Here is a 12,094-nt window from a genome sequence, read left to right on the forward strand (position 1 = left end):
GGTTGCATTACTGAGGACTGCGTTGTGAAGGAGTTGTGAATTGCAACTGAGAATTATGCTCTCTGTAGCATCTACGGATGGACGTCGGCAGTTGTTATAAGGCTCCGAGCCGAGCGTCAAGAAAAAAATCGTTCTTTAGCGTAGAGATGGATCTATTTCCATCTGGTGGTCCCAGCTGTTGGGCAAGCTTGGCAGCCCTATGGCAAAACCCTTCCATCTGCTTCGCTTCTGCCCATTTTGCCAAGTCTAGAGGTATAGTGTTTTTACGTATTGAAAACGGAACGATCCGCTACTTCTGACCATTCCAAGTTGGGTAGGCTTCTCGAAACAGACTGTTTTTCATTTTTCTATAAACGAGCTGAAGAATGTTTAGGTAATGAGAAAAAAAAAAAAAGCGAAAAGGATGACTGCGCTTCTTGTGTTGCCCAAAAGGGGCAGCTCAAGATAAGAATAATCTTACTCGTGTCCTGTAGTCAAAAAGGAGCCGTTGACATTTATTATCTGCCTGCCTATATTGCAAATAGATGGTATTAATGCGCTTGTCATCAAAAAATACAGAAATTGCGGGGGTTTGACTAGCTCCCGAATACTAGAGAACTCTACTGGAAGAAATTTCCAATTTGGCCCCCCATAATTTGTAGAATCGAGTCATACGATTCATAAAATAATTTCCTTTTAGGAATAATTAGTTTAATTAATTTATCAAGAAAATTTCTTCCGAGTTGCTTTCGAATGTGAAAAATATCAGTCATCATGAGAAAGCTGCTAGTATTATAGATAGAGCAATTCCCAATGCACCCCATTTATACGCGGTGATATCCAACCTCGGCCGCTAGTTCAGCCGCTCCTTGCTGCCACGCCCTTCATCGCAACAAAAGTCGCCGACATTATATTGAGCCTGCTATCAAAATAGCCAATTACAAAACAAATATCCAATCGAATTTATAATAGCGAGCACCGATATCCCCGGCACGTATTCCCGGCTCATCGGGGAGGATATCCCATACGTAAAAGCAAAGCCAATCTCACTTAACCTTTTCCCGAATTGACAAAATAGGAAATGGTGGGGACGAATCGGTTCTCCATAGTCCCTGTTTTATATGGGACGCTGCCGGTTAAGCCCGGTTCAGCCCCGATGGTGGCCTGTTGAAAGAGTTGGATAATGTTACCCAGGTCGATATGGAAGAATGGTAGTCTCGCTCTGGACTGCCAAGTTGAGAGTCATGTTCCGCCCCTCCTTTCATGTATATATATATTTCCTTCTCGCATTTATGTTTCTTAAGCAGGATTTGTTAGCTCGTTGTTTTCCCTCACCAGGTTAGTTTGGCTCGTTCGTCCCCTGGCTCGCTTCGACGTTGCTGAGAAAAAGTTTGCGCGGACAAGATGAGCCACAGCCAAGCGCCTACATGCACCGACAAGCATCATGACAAGGAGGATCTTTTCTTGGCTTCTGAGCCCGAGTTCAACGGCAATGACCTGAGTGCCATGCGAGACGAGAAAGAGAAAGGGAACCATGAATCTATGATTGAGAGCCAAGACCAGCAACCCGCCGATGTCGCATCTCCCCCACCGCCACCGAATGGGGGATATGGCTGGATTGTTACCATCGCTATTTGCATCATAAACGCCCACACATGGGGAATGAGTTCCAGCTACGCTGTTTTCTTGGCTTATTATATAAAGAACAACACTTTCAAAGGAGCCACCACCCTCCAATATGCCTTTATAGGATCTCTGAGCATGGGCTGCGCCATGGGCGTTTCTCCATTCGCAACCATAGCCGTTAAGAAGTTTGGTACAAGACAAGTGATGCTTCTCGGTGTTGTCCTCGAAACGGGTAGTTGGATTGCAGCAAGCTTTGCCTCCAAAGTATGGCACATCTTCCTCACTCAGGGTGTCCTGTTCGGTCTCGGCATAGGCGTTTTATTTACAGCCACCGTTGGCATTATCCCCCAATGGTTTACGACACATCGTTCTTTGGCAAACGGCATAGCGGCCGCTGGTTCAGGCCTGGGTGGCCTCATCTACTCGTTTGCTACTGGCGCCATGATTCAAAACCTGGGACTTCCTTGGGCTTTCAGAATACTGGGAATCGTCTCCTTTGTCGTTAACCTCGTCTGCTCTTTCCTAGTCAAGGACCGCAACAAGATCATAGGATCGACCCATCTAGCTTTCAAGGGCTCTCTTCTTCTGAGACCCGAGTTCCTGCTATTCGTTGCCTTTGGCTGGTTTAGTATCTTTGCTTACTCTGTTGTCATCTACAGTCTCGCCAACTACGCAAACGTAATTGGCCTCCAGTCTTCTCAAGCAGCTCTTATTAGTGCTTTCTTCAACTTGGGGCAGAGCATTGGTCGGCCCATAATGGGCTACTTTAGCGATCGAACCGGACGAATGAATATGGCTGCCTTTACTAGTTTCCTGGCCGGAATCTTTGCGTTGGCGATCTGGATCAACGCCAAAGCATACGGTGTGCTCATTTTCTACGCCATCATCTGCGGCATGGTTGGCGGCACGTTCTGGACCGTTGTTGGACCAGTGGCAGCCGAAATTGTCGGATTGGCAGATGTGCCCTCTGCTCTCAACATCATGTGGCTGGGAATCGTACTCCCCTGCACTTTCAGTGAGCCCATTGCTTTGCAGATTGTCGCAGGAACAGGGAGTTATCTGGGAACTCAACTATGGACGGGGTTGACGTATATTGCTGCTGCAATCTGCATGCTCATGCTTCGCGGATGGAAGATTGGCGAGATTGACGAGCTCTCCAAGATCAACAATGAGAAGCCAGAAGATTTTGATCCGTATGCGACGAATACCGAAGACGAATCTATTGAGCAAGGCAGAAAAGCTGGACGAAAGCGAATGTTGGTTGAATTTTATAGACGGAGGATAGTCTGAATGTCGATTTTGGGATTCAACGTTGTAATTCGTTGATCTGATTATACCAGTACTGTTGGCTTGCTACATGATGACAAGCCCAGGAAATGATCTTCTACAATAAAAGAAACGAGGAGGAAATAAGGGAGAGTTTAATACATTGTCATAGCGAGCGTTGTTAAGCGGCAACTTAGTATGCTATTGGATTTTCTTATATGGAAATTTTGAATATCAGTAAATTACCCATTGCTTTGATAAACCATGCATGTCTTGGATTTGAGACTTTGTTTCAGCCGCGAGTGTTCCATATGCAAGTAACGCCATTTCCAGACTCAAATCTCAGAAGCACTTGCTAACAGTTACCACCTCGAAAATTCTTTTATGCTGATATATGGAGAAAGGTATCAATTATTATTTATAAATATAATTAGTATGTCAATTAGCTGCTCTCCTTAGATATGCTTTGCTGCCCCTACCTACATATAGTATTGAAGTGTCGTTGAAGAAATGTAGGCAGCCATCCTAAAGAAGCACGTGAATTGGCGTTGAAGATAACGCCTGTGCTGACGCGCCGCCCCGCAAAAAGTTCACGACGCCAATTAACCAACGTCATCGCAGCATATGCGCGTCAAGAGATGGGCCCTGGCATAGAGTGAATAGCAGCCTGAGGCGATGTGGCTGCTAGAAAACGAAGAGGCCTTTGAAGGTGAGCGAGAAGCCAGTGCTGGGCCTGGAGACGCCGTGGTGCCATATTTGTGCTGACCAGACTTTATGCAGGCCGTCGACTATGGCTGCGCCCAGGCAAAACCTACCTCTTTGGGAGGACTGCAGCAGAGCGTGAGTTGCAATTTATAGGGTATTGGGACTTGAAATATGTACTAACTGAGGCGACATCAGCTGGACAGCTTGCAATCTCACATAACACCATCTCGCGCAAACACCTGACAATCACCGTCCAAAGCGTCACAGAGGGGCATGCACACAACGTATCGAGCCGGTCACACATTAAGATTGAAGATCTGGCGACAAAAATTGGAACAATTGTCAACGGACAAAAAATTAAAGGAAGCATTTATGATACCCAAGTTGAAGAGTACGAGATTATACTGGGCAAGAGTCCCAGCAAATTCAGGTATTTAGGCCCTGCCGACTGATGTAGATGTAGTTGCGTTCTGCGTTGTACTGACATACATATTAGGCTAAAGTGGCATCCGGCAGTCTTTACTTTCTCTTTTACGACCAAAGAGCTACAAACCCAGCCCTTGACATCCCTTAAAGAACGATTTGAGCAGCTAGACATCAAGCTGTTGACCGACTACAGTGTAAAACACACGACGCACGTCATCTCAAAGAAGCGAAATACAGCCAAAGGCCTACAGGCTCTCATAAATGGCAAATACATTGTAACGGAAACCTTTCTCGATGCAATCTCGTCTGTTACAGAGCCACCGGACGACGGAGATGGCCAAGAATCGAGCTATTTGGAAAGAGACTTTGACGAATATTGGCCCAAGGCTATGGAACATCTGCCTCCGCGAGGTAATGAGCCAATACAGCATCCAGACGAGCTATATACGCCTGATGAGAGTAGGAAGGACGTATTTGAAGGATACACTTTCATATTCTACAGCCAGCTGCAGTACGATAACCTTATGGCTCCCATTACTAATGGTGGTGGGAAGGCCATGCTGCATCCCATCGAACCACAGGAGACGGAGGTTAACGATTTCGTTCGATATGTCAAGGGAGTTGCCGGAGAGAAAGGTACTGGGTCGTTCAATGATGGCAGTGAGGGCAAGGGAGTTGTTCTCGTCAGATTTCTTCCGGCGAAAGGAGAGCTTGTTGGCTGGTATACCGAATTTATCACCTCCGTATCACTGTTATTGGACCACAGACCCATCGAGCAAAACGAATTCTTAGAAGCAATTCTAATCAACGATGCAAGCAAATTACGACGAGCTTTGGAAGTAGAATCGTCAAACAGGTCTCAATATTCACGGCCTGCCGAAGTTTCTTTACAAGAGCCCATGACTCAACAGAGCAGGGCCGGTATAACAGATTCACCGATACAAACGGAACCATCACAACAGGTAGACTCCCAGCCGATTCCAAGGCGAGGGGGCAGAGGGCGAAAACCTATTAAGAGGCGATTCGCCGGCTTCGATGATGACGATGATATGGCAGCAGATGAACCTCCGCCTCCTCCTTATGAGCCGGCGAAGCATCAAACGCTACCGCAAGACGATGAGGGTGGATTATTTGTCTCACAAGAGCAAGATGAACCTTTCATGCCTGACGGACAGGATGTCGATGTTCGTTCCCACAGAAAGAGACCACCCTCGCCCATACCCGAAAGCGATTTGATGGAAGGATTGGCACCGTCTGTGGCAAAATTCAAGCGGCAACGCCTTGAGAGAGGAGACGATTTCGCCGCACCATCGCCTAAACCTGATGAAAACGTGGTCGAACCAGCAGAGACTAAGAGTGCAAAAAAGAAAGTGAAGGAGGAATTAGATGTTCTAGCAGTGGTCGCGAAGAATCGCGAAGAGGCAGAAGCTCGAGCTCGAGCCGAGGCTGAAGACTTGGCAAATCTACCGGAAGGTATCGACTTGGCTGAGATTCGCCGGCTCAATATTGTCGAAGAGATGGAGGTCCGTATCCCAGACAGAGCATCGGGAAGGGATAAAGAGCAAGAAGTCGCAGACGGACGATGGAATCCTAAATGGAATGGCATGAAGAACTTCAAGAAGTTTCGCAAGAGAGGGGAAGTGGTTGGCAGGCAGCCTGCGAGGGTGATGATCGCCCTTACTGAAGTCAAGCCCAAAGAATTCGGAGTCGGCGATAACTACTGGCTGGAAGACGAGAGCATTGGCCGCAAGAATACCACGAGCCAGGCATCTGCCGTCCTAGCTAGCGAGGCAAGGAGCACTCCCTTGGTGGATGCGCTGCCGACAAGGCATGGGGCCTCTTCCGCACGAGTCATCGCTTCAGAGAGCAGCGATATAGAGGAGATTGAAGCGCCAGAGTCAGAGCAGCCATCCTCCAGAGCCACGGGATCGAGAAGAGAGGGGGCCAGTGCCACATCGCAGAAGAGCACTAGACAGAGTCAGCTCTCGAGCGCACAAACACGCTCGACGGGCCAGGGGAAGAGAGCGGCCACGGAACCTGCGGCAGCTAGGGACCCGCCGCCGCCGAAACGGACGAGAATGGCGACAAACCTGCTGGAGGTTGGAGACAGTGACGATAGTGACGACGACCTCAAGTTTAGGTTTGGCAAGAGGCGATGATTTGCTGAGCAAAAGGGTGTGCTCTTGCGGAATTGTATCTATGCCATCTATGTAATATATATAATTGTACACGGGGGTATCTCTCTAGCTTATGTATAACATCTATTAGCCTTTGTGGTGTATACACGCACATATCCTCCTCCTACTCCACACATCTTCAGCCCAAGTAGTCTAATCCATTTGATCCATGTCGTTCTCCTTGGTATCCGACTCTTCGACCAGCAACCCCACAAGACACGCTGCCAGCATAGTCTCATAGTTGACCCATGGGTGAATTTCTCCAAACAGCTTTGTGCCATCTCGTCCCGCACCTCTCATAAGCTCCGGTACACCTCCAGGATGGAATCTCGCATATGGCGTAACATTGTAGACCTTGCCATTGATAGCCATCCAAGCGTCCTTGCCCTTGCGACCAGTCTGCACCTTGAGCATCGAAGGCGTCACACGCAGGTAGGGAGTCGAAGGAGCCACACCGCGCAAGTCTGAACTGGGACCGGATATCCTCGCCCAATCCAGCGGAGAGTGGCCCGGCGTGAGGACGACTTGGCGGCTGGGCTTTTGCGGCTTGGCGGCGAGTGTGGGAGGAGGAGCGAGGCCGGAGGTCGAAGACGAGGACGCAGCAGGGCCGCGATTGGGGGCTGGGCCGCGGGCACGCTGGGCGGAGTTGGGGGCTGGGAACTGGTTGAGAGAAGGAATGCGGCCGTTGGACGGGCGAGGGGAAGGGAGAGGTGGCGGAGGCATCATCGAGGACGCTGAGTCGGCGGAGAGGGAGAAGCTGGGAACGCCTTGCGCTGGCTTTGCGGCTTGAGCTTTGGGCGTGGAGGGAGACTCTGGTTCTTCGATGGTTGGCGGAACGATGGTGGGAGGCATGATCATAGGAGGCTCGAGGCCATCGACTTTGCGCTGCTTCACGGTCCCCGAGGCTGTTGCTATTGAAGTCGTATTCGAAAGCCCCTTTAGTTCAACGTCGGCCTTAGATGCAGAACTGCGGCTAGCATCTGCACTGTCTCTGCTTTGTTGTTTTCCATTTGAACCTTCCTTCTCTTTACCGTCCGTGATGGCCGCAACCCCTCCAAAGCTTTGCCATCGCAGCAACAGCCATTGCGGCGGCCGCAGAATGATGAAGACGACCGATGCGACAATGAGCGAAATGCCCAGCACGGCCATCGTGGGGCTCGCTGAGACAAACGTTGCTCTCTAAAAAGAAAAGATGGCAGTCGGCAAGATGCCGGCGAGCAAAAAAAAGAAGAGAAAAGAGCGAAAAGAAGAAAAAGTAAAATGACGAAATTCCAGTCCGATACACCAAGCATCAACGTCAGAGCGCAGTGATGACGGCAAAAAGCTGAAGGCATGCATGTGGTCTCTAAATTTGGGACAGCAGAGGCTTGCGCCCTAACCGGAAAGGGCGGGCTCCCTGTCATTTTCCGTCAATGGGTCCCAGGCCGGGACGCCGTTAGCGTTTGGCACTATGCCCGGCTGGGGCTAAGAGGGACGTCTGGATCGAATCAGCTGCTTCTTTTATTTTTCTGGTTTGTTTTGTTTCATCAGGAGATGATGATGCTGTGCATGTTTGTTTGGACATATTTCCTGCTTGGAGCAGCTTAGAGCAGCCTCTTGCTTATGTTTGTTCGGATTTTGCCTTTTTCCTCTACTCCGATTTGAGTCAAGCAGTGTATTTGCAGTGGCTGCGCATACGAGTAAATAAACAATGGCTGTCGATCCCGACTTTGTCCGTGTGACGCTATCGAGCAAAACGGCAACACTAATATCCTGGACGGAGCATTCTTTTGCGTACTAAGTTTAATTAATCTCTCGCCGTCTTTATGTACGGCACGTACTGTACAGTGCTGTATGTAATGCAAGGTATAACGCATGTATACCTTATGTGTGCCTGCCCAGATCTCACTTCGTCTGCCGGAGCAGGGGGAACGGGGAATTGCTGGCATTGCATGTGTTGTCGCATTAAGAAAGTAAGATATACGGCCGGGGCCTGGTGTAGCATCTTTTCCAGGCATCGTTCCATACATGTAATCCACCTGCCCACATTATACACTACGATATTGCATCTTACTTGGTACGGGCAGTATATAAGATCCATCTATAGATAGAAACCTCCGGATGAAGAGCATCTCTGTGTATTTGCACCGGTACTCCCTAGTATTAACACCAATTGCTACGTAGTCACTCTCTACTCCGCTATATGCTGTCTCCCACGTCCCAACTACTGCTAGCATGCATGTCTAACTTGCATCCTCGCTTCAAATTGTGGGCTTTGGCTTTGGCCTGGCATGCCGCTTCGTCTCATAGGACCACCGGCTTGCAGCTGCACGCTTTACCGCCTTTCTGGATACAGAACTTGCGGGGGGCCGTAAACCCTTGCGCTGCAAATGGATTGGGCCATAATTGTTGCGTGTGCGGTGCTTCTCTCAGTCAGGCGATGCAATGAATGTCATCGCCGCTCGATGCGCACGTAAAAAAAGACGCTGCGCCGAGCATCGTCAAGATTGCAAAGTACCAGATGCCGCTCGCTCGCTCCCGCCTCGTGCTCCGTAACGTTGACATTAACAGCGATCCCTCCTCTAATTTATAGCTGCCCGTCCCGCTGGCCTAGTGGACCGCCTCAGGCTCTCCCGGCTCCTTTTATCCCTCCACACGCCCCCTAATTTCTGGCCCGGCTAGCCACCACAGCGGGCTTAATTATAGTGCTAGGGACGCTGCCCAAGGGAGCCAGGGAACGCTACCGACAGCCACCAGCGAGTGACTGTGGCCGCTTTGGAGGATGCGCTCCGTGCAGGTCAACCCATACTCAGACACCATCGTCGACAACGCAAAAACACCATCGTCCGCCTCCCGACTCTCACGCCTCGCCGCCGGCAAGCCCGCAGTCCCCAAGAGACCGGCTGCCGAAAAGACAAGCGCTGCGCCAGCCGCTCGATCGACCTCGACAGTCCAAGCCAGGCCCCTCATCCGTGCCAGCGTCGCGCCAAAGCCCGCTGCGGTGCAAGCTCGATCCCCGAATCAACAACATGTGCTTTCTGTGAGGGCTGCCGCTGCTCCGACTACGCGTTCTTCTACCACGAGGAACTCTACCGCCATGCCGATCGGAGACAAGCCTCGCCAGCCTCCGCTGAGCGCTGGGGCTGGAACTGGAGTCGCAAGAGGCTCGACCCGAGCGCCCCTGACGCCCAAAGTTGCTGTGCGAGGTCAGGCGGCGGCGACGACGACAACGGCTACGACGCCCATGGCTCGCAGATCAGGATCTTCGATTACCGGCGCGCAATCTCCTCGCAGTGATGTCAGCTCTGTTACTGGATCATCATTCCTAAGTCACAGCACCGCCCCGCGGTCAGGCACCAGGCAGACCCGTGCCGAAAGCACTCATACGACGCCGAATAGTACGCCGAATCTCGACAAGCTGAGCGATGGATGGGAAACCAAGAGCAATAGGAGTAGCCGCGGGCTGGGTGTATCGCCACTGGCACGGACCGACAGCATGGGCTCCAGGAAGAGCATCGGAAACTCGTCCAACGGGCCAGGGGAAGACTCCAAGTTCTTCTACGCGAGCAGCATAAAGCCCGCCGCCCCAACATCACATCCGCCTCGGCCAGCTTCTGTGGTCCATACTAAGAGTACGCCGACCTTCTTCTATGCGAGCGATGCTGCCAGCAAGCGAGTTACGAGCCCTCCTTCATACCCAAGCTCAAGCTCTCACTCGCTGAGCTCGGCGCAAGAGGGGGTTGCTACCAAATTCTTTTACGCCAATGGCGCACCAGATGTGGACGCAAGATTATCAGCGCGCAGCTCTGGGTCGGGCTCGACCGTATCCAGCGGCTCTAAACCGCCTCGCCCAAATACCGGCGCCTCGTCTGTCGCAGGATCCAGCACGGTACAATTGCATTCGAGGCCAGCATCGCCTTCCAAGAACCTTACACACCCTACATTACCACTACAACAACACCACCAACAGTCACCGCAATCAATACGGACCACCGTCATTTCTCCAACTTCTCCAGTTCGATCCTCAGCCCACCCGTCACCGACGTTGGCGGGCTCCGCAAGCCAGGTCGGCAAGCGGAGAGTCAGTATCGAAGCGCCTCTGCGGCTAAAACAGGGGCATGGCCGCGCAGGCAGTGTCCAGTCCATAGATGGAATAGTAACACCAAAGGTCGCTACACCAACCATCGCGCCACCCATGATTCATACGCCTCATGCGCCTGAGATGACGCCGCCGCTCCTAAGCCCAGGCTTAGCGCAATTGTCACAGCCAGTGACTATGGCAACGATTTTGCAAATGGCTGATGAGCTGGAGGATGAAGAGGACGAGGACAGCGAGGGCGAAGACGGGGAGGGTGAACACAGCGACGATTCAGATTCCGAGTCCCGCAGCCATAAGAGGTTATCTCAGAATTCCGAGCCGCTTGACCACCTCGTCCTGAGCGCTCGGCGTGAACGTAAAGTTCAGGATCTCGAAATCACCAATGCTTCTCTGGAGGCCATCAATAGGACTCTTGAGAGGCAACTCCGCAAACAATCCGCGGAATTGCGCCGCTTCCGCCGCTTATCCAGAGCTGGCCGCCTTACAGCGGCTACCAACCAAGGAGGAGCCTCTCTGTCTGTACCAGACGCTTCGGGCGGCCTTACGGATGTTAGTGAGAAGGAAGAGGACGCAAACCCGGAGAATCAAGAATACGACGACGATGAGGACGAAGAAGAAGAAGACGAGGAGGAGGATGAAGAGGAAGATGAAGACTCGCTGGTCGACTCCGAGTTATCCAACGAAAATGCCGCCACTGACCCCAAATCTACCGACCCTCAAGCAAAGGCAGATTCACCCAGTGTTAAGCGGCGTAAACGCGATGAGCGCCGTCTCCAACTTGATCTCACCAGACATCAAGAGCTCCTCCTTGACAGCCAGAAGATGAACCAGAGTCTCAAGAAGTGCCTGAACTGGACCGATCTGCTGATAAAGGAGGGGCAGAAAGCGCTGGCTTACCGAGTCAAGATCGCCGACGTGGATGCCATGCCTGGACGTGTCTTGGCGGCTTCATACTACGATTACGGCGAAGACACGTCCCAGGCTGGAGACGATACAATATCTACCATTTCTGCATCGCACTTTGGGGACGATACCATCTCAATTGCGGAATCCGACACATGGCCCAAGGAGGCCCAAGACCGCGACAGCGGCATAGAATTGCGCGCTGCGGGTCACTAGCTATCCGACCTTTCGCATTTATACGGGCGAATAATCTTTTACAATCGCCTTTTTGAAGTTTCTATATCCGCGGCGCAGTCGCTACTTACTTCTTCACATCGCCACTCATTCATATCCATTTTTTTCTTTCTTTTCTCAGTCCTAGTTGCCACCTACTACTGCAATATTTCCTTTTTCACTTCTCTACTACCCTTTTTTCTATTTTATATCTGCGACAGCATATATTTTTCTATACATCTACACTTATAGTTATATCTCGGGATATCGGGGATACACGGCGCTCCTTTGGATTTCACATGGCGTTTACACTATCATATTTCTTTTATACTTTTGTTGCTACTATCAGACAATGAGCTTTTTCATTGCGTTTATGAAGGCCATGATCACTCCATTCTTCCTACAACCAGCCATCTCCATTCTTTTTTTTCTTTTTCTTTTCTACTTGAGAGCTTCCTCGTATCCCAACCCCCTCCCTGAAATACCCTTCTTCTACAATCCGAGTACGAACCAAAAACCTTCGTTAGGTACGCTCGAGGAGGGGAATACGACTTCACAGCGTTCCTTTCCTCCCGCAAAGTCCTTCTTTCTGAGATATCCTTGTCATTATTTGACTACTCGATTATTTTTTGCTGTTGTGTGTTTTTTGTTGTTTTTCACATGTGTAAGATCAGATACCCGCAGAGGCAAAGCAAAGGACGAAAGAGATAAAATATAGAGA

The 12,094-nt window shown here is 50.6% G+C and overlaps 4 protein-coding genes across 4 annotated transcripts; 3 read left to right on the forward strand and 1 right to left on the reverse strand.

Annotated features, from left to right (window-relative positions):
* Nucleotides 1-685: 685 nt before the first annotated feature.
* Nucleotides 686-3,122, forward strand: GGI43DRAFT_398087 (major facilitator superfamily domain-containing protein). The gene has a single exon (XM_083205188.1). The coding sequence runs from the start codon at nucleotides 1,384-1,386 to the stop codon at nucleotides 2,893-2,895; it is 1,512 nt and encodes a 503-aa protein (XP_083063323.1). The 5' UTR covers nucleotides 686-1,383; the 3' UTR covers nucleotides 2,896-3,122.
* A 424-nt stretch (nucleotides 3,123-3,546) lies between these two features.
* On the forward strand, nucleotides 3,547-6,161 carry GGI43DRAFT_421202 (uncharacterized protein; the record flags this gene model as incomplete). The annotated part of the gene is made up of 4 exons (XM_083207912.1): nucleotides 3,547-3,580; nucleotides 3,652-3,711; nucleotides 3,772-4,006; nucleotides 4,073-6,161. 4 exons carry the CDS (start codon nucleotides 3,547-3,549, stop codon nucleotides 6,159-6,161), a joined length of 2,418 nt encoding a protein of 805 aa, XP_083063324.1.
* Nucleotides 6,162-6,246: 85 nt separating this feature from the next.
* Nucleotides 6,247-7,419, reverse strand: GGI43DRAFT_290035 (cytochrome b5-like heme/steroid binding domain-containing protein). Its single transcript, XM_083201363.1, has one exon. The coding sequence runs from the start codon at nucleotides 7,326-7,328 to the stop codon at nucleotides 6,333-6,335; it is 996 nt and encodes a 331-aa protein (XP_083063325.1). The 5' UTR covers nucleotides 7,329-7,419; the 3' UTR covers nucleotides 6,247-6,332.
* Nucleotides 7,420-8,599: 1,180 nt separating this feature from the next.
* On the forward strand, nucleotides 8,600-11,550 carry GGI43DRAFT_290082 (uncharacterized protein). The gene has a single exon (XM_083201364.1). It carries the CDS (start codon nucleotides 8,941-8,943, stop codon nucleotides 11,374-11,376), a length of 2,436 nt encoding a protein of 811 aa, XP_083063326.1. The 5' UTR covers nucleotides 8,600-8,940; the 3' UTR covers nucleotides 11,377-11,550.
* The last annotated feature ends 544 nt before the right edge of the window (nucleotides 11,551-12,094 follow it).

Source organism: Trichoderma evansii (genome assembly GCF_050947405.1).
Source record: "Trichoderma evansii strain SZMC 28006 chromosome Unknown GGI43scaffold_4, whole genome shotgun sequence".
In the NCBI taxonomy this organism is placed as follows: Eukaryota; Fungi; Ascomycota; class Sordariomycetes; order Hypocreales; family Hypocreaceae; genus Trichoderma; species Trichoderma evansii.